General features: G+C 39.8%; 1 protein-coding gene across 2 annotated transcripts in view; it reads right to left on the bottom strand.

Moving 5' to 3' along the window:
• The window catches only part of LOC128366105 (protein argonaute-3), a 37,238-nt gene extending 20,094 nt beyond the window's left edge, over positions 1 to 17,144 (bottom strand). For both annotated transcript variants that reach the window (XM_053326780.1, XM_053326779.1), the window contains exon 1: positions 16,380 to 17,144. In XM_053326780.1, coding sequence (XP_053182755.1) covers positions 16,380 to 16,398 — 19 coding nt within the window. In that variant the 5' untranslated portion in view covers positions 16,399 to 17,144. The remainder of the gene's footprint in view (positions 1 to 16,379) is intronic.
• Positions 17,145 to 17,240: the final 96 nt, after the last annotated feature.

Raw genomic sequence — 17,240 nt, forward strand, 5'->3', positions numbered from 1 at the left:
ACAAATATAATGGAGAGATTTCAGTTTGATTACTTTTAATCTCAAATGTACAACTTACTTTTATTTGAGTTAAACACACCAAATTAATCAATATTACACATTCATAACTTAGGTGAGACCAACCACAGTGCTGTATTCTGATTATTTAATGTGCATTAATAATCATTCATTTCATTTTAGTCATTTAAAATGCCTTATGTAAGAAAGTACACATGCTGTCTTTATCCTACACACAGTATCACACATTTTTTGAGGAGGGGAAAAATGTGAAACTTTAAGTAACTTCCAGGTTGTTAAGTCGCAATATTTCTCCCCAGTGTTTATTGTTGTTTTGTATCTATTAAAAGAGCAAGAAATGTAACCAGTTGTTCTTCCTGAAATGATGTGCTGATGAAAACTGAAACTAAATATGTGAAGGACAATAATACTGTTAAATTGCCTGTTTATGAAGTGTGTTTTGACAACTTTATGTTTTATTAACCTATTACACTTAAACAACATTTTGCTCTGGATTAGAGGTGTAAAATGGGGCAAAAAACACTTTAAATATATACTTGTGTCTGCAATGTATAAAATAAAACATTAGTAATTTATCCTTACCTTTCATCAGTTTGTCCTCAGAGAAAAAGGGCAGCCCGGGTTGGTCTGTCTGATACATGCTGATGAAAACGTTGATGAAATATCCAAACAGCACAGCAGATCTTCACCTCCACAAATTACCAAATCACCTCTCCGTACCATTTTCGTGTAGGCTAGTGTTTTACATGCAGCCGCAGCAGCTAAGAGGAAAGCACTGCTGCTGGCTACAGTTGGTTAGCGGGGTGAAAAAAGCTGGTAGTGGGAATGAGAGTTGATTTGTACGCAGCAGCAGAAGCAACGTCTGGGTGCTTAGCTCTTCTACCTCGTGTCTAGACAGCAAGCGGATCAGACAGTTTTCACATGCACGCTCTCTTTTTAATCTACGTGACTCTGTGCAGGCTCGTGTCTCATGGGGGTGACCCCAACCTGAAGAGTTCATTTAGCCTCAAAGTCAATTTTCCTCTCCTTTACCTGCATCACTAGTCATGTGTATTGTGGGCTCCTCTAACACACAGGTGACCTACACTCAACATGTTCCACTCAAGAACAGCTGAGTTACACATCAAACCTAGTGGTAAAATTCAATATTACTGTTTGGTGTACTGTACGATATTACTTAATATCAAACCGGTTTGAACATTTGTTTGTTAAACCAAAATATTTTTTTCTCAGTTGATCTTAATTGAAACACATATTATAACCTTTCATTTAGGTATTTGTGAAGCAAATTTCTATGGATTTCTGGGTTTCATTACTTTTCCAAAACTTCTCCAGGCCTGGAAATCACTTGTTGTAAATGCTATGATTTTTTCAGGTTTTTCATGACTGGACGAACCCTCAGAGCTCCTATAAAACTCCTGGATACAAACTTCCTTTACTGAGAGCAGTTTTTTTTTCTGTGCTGTGATGGGTTTGGTAAAGTCGGCCAGTAGGAGGAGGATAGCAGGGAGTGGCAGGATTACTGAGTGGGCAGGGTTGGTGTTTTCCGGCTATCATCTGCCTCTCTGAACTGGCTTCCATTCAGCATGAGTCAGTTAGCTCCACGGGCAGAAAAACACACAGCGGAGCATCCTGCTTCTGGACTCAGCAGAGGATGAAATACAGCAGCAATGGCAAGGTCTTACAGTATGATAAATTAAAACATGACACAAACAAAAAACAAAAAAAAACACATCAGGGGAGATTTAAGTTTTTGGTTTTCCAGCTACTTGTGCATAAAAGCGTACACAGAAAGTTGGTTCAGTGTCAGTGGGAAACCTAAAGACAGAGATGTATAATTTGTAGTTGTAGTATGGGCTTTTATTTTGCACAAAGAAAAGTGTCTCCTGATGTTTTTCACAACAGATGCACACACAGTGAAAAACTGCTACAAGATTTCACACAAATTTTTCCCCACGGATGATTTTCCAAGGCTAACCTTCCCACAAAAAAGCTCCTGGTATCACCGTCTGCCCGACCACCTGCAGTCCTGACTCAAGTTTGGCTGGTGCTAATCTGACAAGATACAAACAGGCATCAGAAAACAGACAAGTTGTGTGGGTCTAAACAAAACACTGACCCCACCAACGTGATATTTGGCTAACTGGCCTCTGCATTCTTTGGCTTCCTGTGATTATAAAAGACCTCTGGGTTGTTTTGTCGCTTTTTCAGAAAATGCTTTGAGACATTTTTTTTATGTTGGGATTTTTAACAATATTTCTGCTAAAAAGAAAGACGCTGTTCATATTTCTTCACGAGCAAATGTTTCATGTTAAGTCGGGAAATGTTAGGAAAAACCTCAAGAGTTAAAATTGAACAGACAAGACCAAAACCTCTTGTGGGAAAAAAAAGACTTTGTATTTTAGGGAGAGAGAGGCCTGAGGATGTTTTTCTTTCATGTAGTACAGTTTGATGCTGTTTTTGAAGCCAGTATATAGCAGTCATTCAAGCAATCTTCAGATTAAGAAAATTTCCTCTGGCCTCATCCGAGTGATTACTGCTTGCTGTGAGCACAGATGGGACCTTACAACATCACGCACATGGCAGGCAAGACTAAAAAACACCCCAAAAAAGAAACTGCAATGTTTATAATCTGCCCAGCATGTCACACAGATGTGTTTACCAGCATTTTCAGAATATCTGCTCTGACCCTGATCATTCAGCAACATATCAGATACCTGCCTCCTATCTCTGCTTCTTGGAAACTGTATGTCCCTGTTCCCTCCACAAACAGACACAACAAACGTACTCGTCCACAGGAGCAGGAGCGAGGGGGCCATAAGACGGGGATGGAGGGTTGGGGGGAGGGCTGGGAGCGTACTTCATTCTCAGGCTTCAGGATTCAGAGGTATCTAGTTAACCTGAAGACTGATATGCCTTAAAATCAATAAAAACATGAAACAAAAAAACTGTCCAACATATGTAAGCAATGTATCTGCAGCAGTGTTTCCACCACATTCACTCAGTAGCAGCTGCTGCTTCAGACTTTTATAAAATGGGAAGAGAACAATCACACACCTTTTGCAAAGGACTTTAACTTTGAAAGAATGGACACAGAAAGTGGAGATGAGTAGAATTGAGGTGCATCAGAGCAACAAAATCAGCTCTTTGTTTTCTACTGGAGTGTCCAAAATGACTGTGAGTGAAGCAATGCTGCACAGCCCATCATGGACAAGAAACAGTTTATTAATTTAGTTAAAATGAGGCTTTATCTCTATGATGACTGTTCATTTCATTCCAAAAAAGGTAAATGCTGTGGCAGCTGGCTAAAGAGACATCATCAAGAAGCTGGATGTTGCTGGTTAAGTCGCCGTTGATTATATTGTCATTTCTAGTAAAGAAACAAAAGTAAAAAATCCAAACTTTTGTTTAAATAGTACCAAAAAAAGTATCTAGTAATCACCCAGCTTTGACTTGATTGGTTACATCTGCAAACTGACCTTCAGTGCACAGCTGACAGACAGAGAGGGGAAAAAGAAGAAAAGGGAAGAGGAGAGGAGAGGAGAGAATTTATGTATCCAACATTAGGCTTTATGGATTTAACAGTTAAAAAATAATTTGCTGTGTTATAATTACAATGTGTTATATTCATACTTAATTATTAACAATGTTAATGTTAACAATCATACAATTATAGCCTACAAAGTAATTTTAGTTCATTTCTGAATGTTCAAAACTAAAATATTACAATCTGCTCCTATAAATTGTGGGTATATATGGATAGTTAAATGTAGATAAATATGTTCTAAAGTTTATTTTGTAAGGAAGTGAGCTTTATTTCTCATTTTTTGAATTACATATTGCTGTTTACTCCGACCGCTGGCATACTGCACCATCCAGGTACAAAAAAAAAAACAACCCTCAGCCTGAGCTGCTGAAAAAAGATCCTAGAGGAAACAATGCACTGTGATGAGATGACTAAGACCTGACTGTCAGTGTGTGGCTACTCTCGGGGCTGGCAGGGTGTGTGGGAAGGTGTATAACAACCCCTGGAAAATAGAGATGCTTGCATGAGTTTACAGGAACAAATCCAAAATTGAGCAAGTCTGAACACTGAACACCAATGGAGGGCCTACCAGGGATAACACCACGGAGCCCTGCGCTGTTGGTAGGTGACGTAATATAGATGGCTGTGATAAATAGCGAAGACTCAACCGCAAACACATGAAAGGCTTATTGACTCTTTATACGGTGAGTGTGAGGGTTCAAGGAAAGTTCCCCCTGGTTGATTTGAGAAATAGTCGACATTGTGTGTGCATGTGGGCACTTTGATATAATTGCAGGAAGGACATGCTTTAACAAACAGAGGAGAGGAACCTCTATCCTCCCCCTGACTATCTGTTTGCTTCTCATTTCCTGAGCCTGTATATTCAGACAGTGAGAGGCAACAAAAGGTGGGGTAAACCCCCTCCTGACCATGAATAAAAATTAACTCCATTAGCTTATTTTAGTGGAAATGCAGCAACTCTGTGGCAAGGTGTAGAAGAAAAGTGCCCTTCAGTCTGTGGGTGAATTTGTTGGTTACACAGGTTATACTCAGAGCTACTTTCTCCCACATGAAAATATATAATTGTATTTTTTTTCTATTTATTGTGAGAAGAAAATCAACTTTTCTCAAATTAACACTCGGACTCAAAGGCAGTGTGGGGTTTTGCATTAAAAAAGAAATTATCCCTTAAAAAAAAGATCCATATTAATTTGCATTAAACTGTTTTGATGAATGTTTATGTTCTTCAATTAATATTTTTGCCATTTTCTGCACCAACTACATTCCTTCCAATTACAGCAGATTATTTATAATTAAGTATTTTGATGTTACACAAACCAAGTCAATCAAATCTATATTTTAATATGCTTAAACTCTGCAGCCTTGAAAAGGTTGCTATTAAAATGTTGGTAGGTTCCTCTTTCGAGAGAACAGCCGCTGTGGTTAGCATGAATTTATGTCACTTACAACGTACTCCAAAAATAACATGTTTCAGGGCAGAAAAACAGTATTGAAAATGTCCATGGAAACTTCTCAAACTACTCCTACAAGTCCTGCAACATAATCCACTTTCCTGCTGTCCATCAGTATGCTCAGTATGCTGAACACACAGCTTCAGTTAGCAGCTTGTTGACTTTGTGTGTCGCTCGTGCGGTTTAGCTGGCAACGCCGTGTTTGGACATATTCTGCCACTTTTTTTTTTTTTTTTTTTTCGAGGATCAGTTTTACACAAGTCAACTGGCAAGGTGGAATAACTGCAGTCTAACTTCTAATATAATCATGTTTAAAAAGGCTTTCTCCATGATATGCAACCCTTGTCTGGTAGTTGAACCCTTACATACTGTGATCATATTTGGGTAATATAATTATCCCCTCATAATTAGTCTCTATACATCATTTTGAGGTTTTTAATGTTTTTTTCTTCTTCTCTCAAATGTCAAATTAGACTCTGAACAGTATGTAAGGGTTGAGTTTATTGTCAGCATGTCTCTGTATTACTTTAGCTTGGTTCAACTCAAGCACTGGTATAACAGTGAAATAGTAAACACTAATATTATTATAGTTTAAAAGAGTCATCGGTGAGGTCCTAATATTCATACTTCATTGGTCAGAATAAAAGAAAATATACATGCAAATCGATAGTATGTGCAGCCGGTGACATTAAATAAGTTGCTTTGGTGGTTTTCTTTGTATTAATGGGAAATTTGTGGTGAGTTCAAGTGTATAATTTAGTTATCTAATTGTAATTCAAGCTGAGTGATACCATGCAGCAAGTGCATGTGGAATAAAGTGAAATAAATGTAAATACATTAATAATTGTGATGCTTTTCTTAGCACATGAATATTTTGCAGAAACATCTCAGCTATGTGAACTCTTTCCACTCCACTGCTTTGCAACACAACACAGTCACACTGTACACGCTGGGCCGAGAGCCAGAATAACTGGATAGTGAGAACCTAGGCTGACACCCCCCCACCCCCCCCCCACCCCACCCCACCCCACCCCACCCCCTCCCAGCCACGTCCCCCCTCCCCCAGTACACAAACGTCCACGCTGCTAACGAGTGCACATGTCCACACACATACCCACAGCAACACACACACACACACACACACACACACACACACACACACACACACACAATACAGCTGTTGTGTTTCTAATCCAGAGAGGCCTGTGCTGTGGGAACAGAGTGAGCGCTCAGTGTCGAGGCACAATGGCGTCAGTCACAGCGGGCAGAACACTCACACACACAGACCCACACAGACACAGACAGTGATAGCTCTGGCGTGGAAGGATTGATGCACGTCACAGACAGTCACACAGTTGGGACTCCTCCCTCCCATTCCCCTCATCAACCTCTGGAGTGTTGCGTCTGGCACCCATGGGAGTCACTGCCACCCTGTCTCTGCCGCAGATAAACACCAGCAGGCGGCCGCACGCTGACAGGCTGATGAGAGCCTGGTCAGTCACAACAACGTGCAAAAATGTCTGAATCTCCCTCAGGATGAACATGAAGCACAGTGACACAGTGCATGTGTGTGAGGAGGTCAGAATGAAAACAGAGGAGGGGTGTATATAATAGAACAGGGCCTGAAACTCATTCTTCAAAAGTGGGGGGAATTCCCCCTTTAAATGTTTCACATAGGGGGGATTTTACTTTGTTGGAAGGGGACTACAGGTCTTACCTCGTACTATTCTTACCTCAGATTACATTTTGTTGCTCTGTTCCAATTTAAGCTATTCTCTGAACTATATTATATAGTAATTTGTGGTTATTAGCCTCGTCTAGTTATTACCATAGCCTTGTAGAGAGCGGGAGAGAGAGCACTCCAGGTGTGTTGTCCAGGGCGGACGTCGGACCGTCTGACGCAGCGCTTCCTGACCATCGTCCTGCATTCTGCACCGGTGCAAAAGCTGGCTGAACATTATTATACCTCGCTGTATATATGTGCAGGAAATTCCCATATTATTAATTTCTCACAACAATCATTCAACTTAACATTTCTTCTTCTTATTGCAGTTAACAGTCGGACACACCGCAGCTACACACAGCAGAGCTATGCTAACGATGTTAGCCATACACGTAGAGTCCTGTAGAGATGAAGATCATGGCCTGTTCTGCTCGTCTTCTCATTACTATTAGTTATACTTTTTGTATTATTAGTGATGTTGTTGCTGTGCCTCTCTTTGTGTGTCTCACAATCTCTCTCTTGCAACCCAACCAGCCAAGTGCTTGCTTATGGGGAATGTTGGGTCTCTTTAAATAAAACTAAAGAGTACAGTCTAGACCTGCTCTATGTGTAAAGTGCCTTGAGATAACTGTTGTTGTGATTTGGCGTTATATAAATAAAGGATTGAATGAAATGAATGCTAACTAGCTGCTATGCTGTGCAGGCTCGTACAATGACCTGTTGCGTCTCTTTGTATCCGCTGGAAGCTGGAAGCAGCCTGGTCAGGTTTATCCAGGTTATCGGTGAGATGTGCGCCGTTAGCCCGGGTCAGCCTACCTCCTCCAGCTTGTCTTTGGCTGCCGGTCAGTGTCAGATCCTCCATGTGAGACGCATAACCCTAAAATACTGTTCATATACTGACCCGTCACAGTATTTCCTCTACACCAAACTTCTGAATCACAAATCATTCATAAACACTTCATCAGTTACAGATAAAGGGGTGATTAAACTTTAATGAGGCTTTAAGAGAGCAGTTTGTTCTTAGGTTTTAATGTTTTTTGTTTCAAATGTGAAGAATCCAACAATGTCTGAATGAAAGAGATATGGGTCAAACGGTCTCTAAAAAATGTTTCTAAAGTATAAAAATATTTCCATTTTTCTAAATTTTGGTTCACATTAGGAGAAGTTATCAAATTTAAATCTATAAAAGGAAAAAAAAGTGTTTAGGGTGTTTTAACTGCTCTCAGATGCAAACTAGCAAACTAGACATGGTGAAGCAGCATTTAGCCATTACGCTGCACACAACTGGAACAAGCTACCGACAGAACTGAAATCCAGGTTAACGATGTTTCTCTTTTCATGTGCTTATGATTGAGCTGTTTTAAAGCACTTTAAATTTTAATCTTTCATTAGCACTGTATGTTCTATTAATCATTTTAATGCACATCATTATTTTATGCTGCACTCATATTTTATGCTCTATTTTAGTCTAGCTTTTTGTTGTCTATTTTTCTGTACTTTGTTTTATTTTTTTCATTATAATAGTTTTATTTTTTAAATTGTATGTATGCTTCCAAATCTTACTGTTAAATATTTATTTTTATGTAAAGCACATTTAGGTGCCCCTGTGTATGAAATGTGCTATATAAAAAAAAGCTGCCTTGCCTAAAGATGTCAAATTTGACCCCGAGTAGTAAGTAAGGGTTAAACGTCTCATAATGACGCTTGTACATCTACGCTGAATCAGCAAAAATGGAAACCAACCCAACCCTGGTACATGAAAAGTGGGTATTATCTGTGAGCTGAAGCAAGTTGGGGGGGGGGGGGGGGGGGGTGTTGGAGGATATGTGATAGATACACACATGTATATTCACACACACACACACACACACACAAAGTACTAGCTCTGTTACCCTGACCAGAAGGATCTACTTGGGCAGGTTAAATAGAGCCTTCTGTCCTCCTCAGAGTCTCTCCCATCCAGCCTGAGTGGAACAGTGGACAGGGGCCAGAGGCTGTTGACTTTTTAAGCTGACTTGGCCAGGTCTGTGTCACTGGAGAGTTTACCCACTCTCTAATGAGTTAATTAGAGCCAAAAACAAGGTAAAAATTCTGATTACTGCAACTGTCATGTCAGCGTCGTAATCATGTCTTACCTGTATTAAAAAGGTCACAAAAAAATCATACCCCCCCCCCCCCATTTATCATCAGTATTTAAGCCGTCTAATTTTGCAGTTATGTGTGTGTCAGTCGGTTTTGGGCTGCCAAACGTCTCTGTTTTATTTCTCCTTTTCATTAACACATCTAACCAAGACATTTACGCTGCAAACCTTCAGCTTAATACTTCCAACTGACATCACAGAGCAAATGAAAGACCGTCTGTAAAGTCATTGAAAGCCACACGGTCAAAATCACAATACCGCCCCTATTGTATACGATACATCCACCCTGTTCCTTTTCTTTATTTCATCCTTGATCTACGTTTTATCAGCTAGTCAATAAAGCACTCTGAGCTACACTCACCTGTATGAAAGGTACTGTGGTGGTGCAATCAAGACTCCTGTGTGTCAAATGTGACTTCAACATGACTCATTATCCCGTTTCTAATGACTGCAGACATTCTTCATTGACTGATTTTTACCCAAAAAATAAAACCAAAACTTTAAATCATGATCCTTAGTAAGTAATAATTCAAAGAAACTCTGTTCAGCCTGGCTTTTGATTGAGAACTGAATTGTTTTAGTCTTCTTTTTTTTAACTTTTTCTTTTTTCTACTTTTTTAAATGATCATTCTATAAGTTTTATCGTCTTATCGATTTTATTAGTCAGTCTCTTTATCTCTTTTTTTAAACCTAACTTTAGTCCAGCTTTTATTAAACATCATCTTTTCTTGTCTTTTAAAATCTATTTTAACCTAGTTAATTTTTTTCTAACTTTTAATAAACTCTTTCCCTTCTTATTTTACTTATTTAATTATTTTATTTAGTTACTTATTTTTTAAACCTATTTTATTTAAATTTTCTATATGTCTTATAATTCTTATTTTCTCATGTGCATTGGTCTCAATTTTTGTTTTTTAATTTGTTCTTTGTTTTTTATTCCTTTTCTTTATGTTACCACTTATTCTGTCAGCTTGTGAATCAACTAACTGTTAATAATCACTTTGAACTACACTAGCCTGTATAAAAGGTCCGGTATAAATAAAGTTTGATTGATTGATTGATTAATGTTTTATTTAGTTTTTAGTATGTACACACAATATGTGTTGGAAGAAACTTCAAAAAAATGCATAAATGCAACTTCTTCTCTGACCTAAAAGGGTAATAATATGGACACAATTAAGTAGTGGTTTCATTACATGGCAGAGTCTGCTTGTTTTTTTGGCAAAATGATAGTCGGCCATCATGTCTGATTTATTAACAGATGGATGAAAGGAAGACGATTGCAAGCTTCATAAATATTTCCCTCTGAGAAACATTTCAGTCACATTTTTTTAACTATTATCTGACGTCTGTCTGTCCTCCTCCTGTGAGTCCGACACACACACACACACACACACACACACACACACACACACACACACACACACACACAATCCAAGTCGCTCTTTTCCTGTCCATAACTTCCCCCTAAAATGAGCCCCTTGTAGCTCCCCCAAAAAACAGATCTCAGGAAGGGGAAAAGGAGGAGGAGGAGGAGGAGGAGGAGGAGGAGGTGGTGGAAAAGAAGTGTGGTCTGGCTGCTCTGGCTTCTAATCTCTGTGACACATCACAACCTCCTCCTCCTCCTCCTGCTCCTGCTCACACACCATCCCTTGACTTTTCCCTCACTCTACTCGGCCCACTCTCAGCCGCACACACTCTGACAACAGCATGTGTCAGCCAGCAGTGTTTCCTCTCCGTCTACTACACCAACACATAATTACGACTTTCCACGTTCCTTACAGCTGTAGCTCTGAGGAAACACAATATATAAAACATTTCAGACGGCGTATTTGAAGTAGGGATATACCAATCCAAACTTTTCCGGTCCTGATACGGATACCTGGGATTTGGGTATCAGCCGATAGCGAGTACAGATCCGATACTAGTGTTTAATTAATCAGCTGTATGCCTCCATGTGTGGAGGAGACTGGGATCGTTCTTTTATGTGAAAGGTAAAATCAGGCTGAACTTAAAACACTACTTTACATTAAATACATATATTAACACATTTGCTAGTTTACTGGCCCATTGTCACTGATACCTGATCCAACTATTTGAGTCAATATTGAACTGATATCAGTATCAGATTCGGTGCATCTCTATTTTGAAACACATACTTGTTTCCATTTATGTTTAAATTGGGCTTTTTCTTCCTATTTAACCCTTTACATACAGATCAAATTGTAACTTATAATTAGTCTCTACAGCAGTTCCCCATCAGTCATTAATAAATGTTTGATTAATCTTGTAGGAAAAAGACATTCACAATCACTATTTTATGGTCCACGAGAATATTATTACAATATGACGAATAAAACAACTTGTTTTAATGTTGATTTTTTTAATAAACACAGGTTAAACTTGTACATTTGCATATAAAAATATGTATCAGCTACACACACAAAAAATATATATATATGCATTTCATTTCTATTTTTGTACACTGTGGGTCAGATTAGGAAACGTCTGGCTAAAATAAATGTGTATAGGGTTTGTACAGCTCTCAAAAAAAAAAAAGGTCAAATTTGACTCTGAACACTATGTAAGGGTTAAGAAGCATGAGAAAGAAAGAAAAAATAAATGGGAGTAGAATAACACATTAGTAGAGATGCTATTTAGGATTTCAGTTTAAAAGATCAAATCTAAGCTTGATTGAGTTTCAAGCTCTTTGTAAATACTGTCATGTTGGAGTTTTTTTTATATATATAATGGGAAAATGGCATTAAGACTGTACTAGAGGCCACCAAATTTGGGCCTGTACAACTAATCCTTGTGGAAGGGCCTGCCAGACAACTCATTGATAAACTGAGAAAATAATCAACAGTATTAATCAATAATGAAAATAATCATTAGATGCAGCCCTGCAGCATTAAATGTATTATAAAAAATGCAGGACTATTATAATATTTGGCTAGTTCTTATGCCAATAACGAGATACAGTCTTCACAAAAACAGAGAAAGTTTTTAATCTTCTGAGAGGGATTAATGGGAAAAGTTTTTTTTTCTTCATTTTCTGGTAAAATAAAGCCATGGGGGAAATTTCTCTCTAACACAATGAGCCCAAAGAGCAACAGCAAACTGCTTTCCACCCAAAAACCTCCAACAATATGGCAATGGTTAGCCTTATGGGTGGCTGGGGGTTGCAGATGGGGGTTTGTCTATTGTCAGTGGGTTGCTTGAATGAACTGAGTATTATGGGGAGAGACTGCAAATCAAGTAGTAAGCCGTCCCCTCAAAGCCGACCCCACTGTCTGCACAAAAATCCACAAGAGGACCGACCTATGAGGAGGAGAATGACGGGGCAGGCAGAGTTTCCCACTGAGCCACAGACAGGGAAACAGAGGCAGTAACCAAGGAAGGGGGGAAGGAGGTGGAGGTGGAGGGAGTGGTAAGTGTCTGTGAACTGAAAAAAAAGAGCGGGAAACATAGATGTGTTAGAAAAAAGGAGAGTAAAACAAAAAAAAATGGGAAAAGAGAAGAAGAAGAAGATGAGAAGAAGAAGAAGAAGACATCAATAAGACAAGCTGACAGAACGTGTGCTAATTTTAGACATCCTCAAAAAATACCCCAAATAGATCATCTCTTTGAAAGTTGCACTGTTTCTTTTGAAATGCTGCGATAATGGACTGTAAATTGTCCCCCCACCACCAAGCCTTTTATACAAAGTTGAGTCATCTCCAGCCAACTCAAATCCCACCTGGTCACAGACTGTGGTGAGACAGGTGCAGAGGGTGGGGGATGAGGGAGATCCCCCAGTGCTGTACTACACATCTGTCTCATTCATTACCTTCCAGTAAGTCTCGTCTTTCTATAAACCACGTACATATATATTGTGTAGCCACATGAAAGGATCGCAGTCGACAGTCACATGCAGACTTTGAAGCTGGGAGAGAAACAACTTCATATTTAAGGCTGGGTGATATTAACGATATCAAATGTCTCAATATCTTTTTAACAAATATTTCGATATCAATATTGCAACAGTATTGTAGGGTTGTTTATTTGTGTTTTCACAAAAATAAATAATTATAAGTGATGTGGATATAATGATTATATGTCAAGGCAAATATGTGAACAGAAGAGTCTGGTCAGTTCAGATATTAACATTATTTTACGCCCTTTAAAACCAGGAAAAACAACACTTACCACAATATTACAATATCCAAAATCTAAGATGATATTAAGTCTCATATCCTGATGCATAGTAGAGCTCAACAGATATATCAGCCTGTCATAAATATATCGATATACATGTTTATGCTGTCCGATATGTGCCAATTTAAAAAAAATAAAAGATATATAGGCCACATTAAATCTATAAATCTGTAATCTGTAATTATACAAATCTACAATATTCATAAATTCCTTATACTATATACAAATGTGCTATGTTCCTGGGATTAAACAGTAAGGACAGCTTCAGTCTTATTAGTGGGAGGTATTATGTATATATGACATTATAAACCAATATATCCTATACTGGTATCAGCAGCGGGCAGCGGCCCCAAAAATCAAGTATCGGTTGGGTCCTTATAAATATAATAACGATATTCTGCCCAGCCCTAATTTAAGGTTAATTGAACGTTATCATGGTTTAACCCACAATCAGAAAACTCAGAGTAGTTCAGAGTTTGTGACTAAGCCATGATGTAACGTCACATCAATATCAAGTGACCGTCTGTTCATGGGCATACCTCAGGGTTAGCACGTCAAAATAGATCTGAATTGCTTAAGGCTCGAAATCCTCGCACTCATTATATCAGTAGTGCTAATCTCTCCAGAGCCACGCTTTAATGCCACATGTGCTACTGCTCAGACTACTGCTGGATAGAGGAGTGACTGTGAGTTCCTGAGCCGGGTGATCAATTTGCATTTTCTCACACCGCTCTCCAGACCACTGACTGACTGACTGATGGAGGGCCCCCTTTTAAATCATTCACCCAGGCGTAAGGCTCGCTGGTGGGCCTGTGGCAGTTGGTGATATACAATAGTAAACAAACACCGACACACACGATAAAGACTCTGTGGAGACTTCAATGGAGGACATGCCCCTGTCTGACTTTATTAATGCTTTAATGTGAAACCACCGACCTCACTCCGAAACACACTTACTGAAGATCTGACTCCTCGTGATATTATATTTGATTTGTTCTCAGACTGCTGTTGAACTATATGTTACAAGCACACGCCAGTCAATTGCACATGGTTAGTTTCTTATCATCTCCATGGCAATCGAGGAGCTTCAGAGTACAGGTGGAAGAATACACGACTCAAAAGTTGCACAAAATGAACATAAACTAAACTAAACATAAAATGATCATCAGTAGTGCTGCAAATGATCATTATTTACATTATAAGTAGGATTATTATATAACATTTGTTCTATAAAATAAAATGGAGAGGGTCACAGTTTCCTGAAGACAAACCCTAAATTGCCTTTTTTGTTCAACCAACTTTCCAAACTCCAATGAATTACTATCACAGAAGAGCCAGAAAAGCAGAAAATCCCCACAAACGACATGAAATATTTGGCATTTTGATAAGTTGATCACCAAAATAGTTGCTGATTATTTTCCTGTCGACTGACTGATCAATCCTACTAGGTCTCTACGGGATTAAAATGAAAATAAGTGATCAAGCCTAAAAATGTGACTATATTGTTTTTAGAAGTCCTGCACACACTTAACACAGGTGCTTCTTTCTGGTCACAAGCTAGTTTTTTGCTGACAAGGACACGCCATGTTTAATCTAGTTCAGGGGCATACTGTGGGCTCCCACACCTGCCTAAAACACACACACACACACACACACACACACACACACACACACACACATATATCTGTTTAAGTCTGTTTGGCTTTACTGTAGGTGCTTGGTTACTGGGAAAACACCTCCTGTTCCCTTATGCTACACACTTTGGGAAGTGTCCAAACTGAGAGGAGCCCAGACACTAATGAGACAGTGGGTAGCAGTCAGAGAGGGATCTCCTCTTGAGGAGGAGGAGGGAGGAGGTGGGTGAGGATCAACTGCTGTATCATGTGTCACAGGCTGATCAAGAGTACCTGGCATTCAGTTTATGGTAATATAAGTGGAAAGCTTCCACAGCTGAGACAAAGCCAGGCAGTTAGGACTGTTTAACCGCCACTATGATCGAGAAAAAAGTTTACTGGCTGTGAGCTGGGTGCACAGTTTTTAATCATCAGAGGGATGGGACGGAAATTTTTAGATTTACACTACAGAGTCCAACAGCAAGGTTCTGTTTTTCAACTGAAGGTAGTAGTGTTGTAGGTGGGAAAATAGTGTGTAAAGTTAAACATCACAGGTTAAACAGAGCCAATTTGTTCCAAAAACAACCACAGATGCAGTCAACGTACTCACTAAAAACTACCTACTCACCCTGTATGAACAGATACATTATAGATACCTTAAGCACACATAGCATGGGCACAGCTACTGCTAAATATGCTGAGGTCAGTATGGGGTCAGTGGTTAATGGTGACCCCAGGGCCTTGACAGGGGCAGATCGTTTTTACCCTGCCTGCCACAAGTTATCAGGTAAATGGCCACACTAGATTTGAGTTATCTCCTCCTACACCATGAGGACTACAATCATGACTTGATGGTGCTGGGATCTTACTGATATCAGAGGGGGAATACCAAGCTTGACCTCAGTACCTGGTAGATGAAGCCTCACACCTGACTGATGCTGATGAAGATTTACATTAACTCATTTACACCTTTTGGGCTTGCAACAGTCACATATTGTCTCCTTAAACTTAAAGTTTAAGGGGAAAGTTGAATTCACTCTCGCATGACGAAGAGTTTCAATAAATGACACCATCTTTCACCGTGACTCATGTTGAGGCAAAATGACAGAGGCTAAAAAACTCCCTGTCTTTAGTCTGACACCTTCAAGATGAAACCCCCACCGTCTCCCACTGAATCATCTTAAACAGTCTTATAGTTATATAAAGAAAAAAAAAGACTAGTGGCGATGTTAGAACCATTTTAGGGGTGCTCACCCCTAAAAATAAATGCTTTTTTTTTTTCTTGTAAAAATTGTTTTACACAACTTATTTTGTGTGCCAGTCTGTTAGAGATTGGACAAACAATTATCCTACAGGTTCAAATGGTTTTATTTTAACAGGTTTAATGTACTTAGATAGTTCTGTCATTAATATTGTCTTTCCCTCAGGGTTTATTAACTATCCTCTCTGTCTCCTCTCTGTAGAACTCTGTCATTGTTTATTCTGAACCATTGTTATTATACAGTATAGTAGACCACTCTACTATGTATATATTTCTTGTTGTAATTTATGTTTGCTACTGAAATGAGTAATTTAGCAGAGGGATTTTAACACTTGCAGGGTATTGTATGTAAAATTCTCATTAGGAGCTGAGCCCCTCTAAAGGTCTGATCCTAAAATCAGCCCTGTAGGGGGTACGTTATCATTTACCTGTAGTTCCGATTTCCATTCATGAGGTCCCTGCCCGGTTCACTTCCCGGATCACAGATGTCAAATGTCTGGTACTCTTCCTCCGTTCAGTCCGGTGCCTCCTTCGGCAGTGCGACGCCTCTGCGGCTCTGAGTGTCTGGGTGCCCCGGTGTCTACTGCTGTAGCTCCCCTCCCTGCAGGCTGCCAGAAGGGGCCCTTTAGGTACGGTTGTTACGCCGGCCGGGGCCGGGTCTTCGGGCGTCCCTGTCCACACGGTCAACGTATCCAATCGGATTTCACTGCCACGGAGAAAGCTACCTTACTCACTGCTGCGCTCAACGCGACACTGAGGCAGTAAAAAACCTGCTAGTTAGCCCTAAGTTAGCTCGCTAGCCAGGGGTTAGAAAAGTGGCAGGAACGGACGAGAGGAGCTGTCAGGAGATCATCACAGCGGGGTCACTGAGTCCAAATAAATTCCTACCGATGGCTGAACATGAACAGAAACGACATTAATTGGTATCTAAGAGCACAGCGAGCGAGCGTAGCGGCAGTAGTTAGCTAGCTGGCTAGCTCGGCAGTTGGATAGTTGGAATTCTGTCAGACGACGGTTACTTTTCACGCATTAAAAACAGCCGTTGACGCGGCTCCGTTAACCGAGCTCCGTATCCTAGCGACGCCGTCCTCTGTAGCCGGTGTCACGGTGCGAGATCACAGCTGTCAGCACCGGGTTGTATCCGCCGATAAGTATCAAGATTCTCAGTCTGGTTGACAGATCAACTCTGCAGGGCTTCGGCGAGCCAGCTAAATATGGTGAAGTTGCCTTTCTGACACCGACAGGAAGAGGTGGGCTCTGTGTCACCAGACGTCAGAAGAATCAACTCC

This window comes from Scomber japonicus, chromosome 10 (genome assembly GCF_027409825.1).
Source record: "Scomber japonicus isolate fScoJap1 chromosome 10, fScoJap1.pri, whole genome shotgun sequence".
In the NCBI taxonomy this organism is placed as follows: Eukaryota; Metazoa; Chordata; class Actinopteri; order Scombriformes; family Scombridae; genus Scomber; species Scomber japonicus.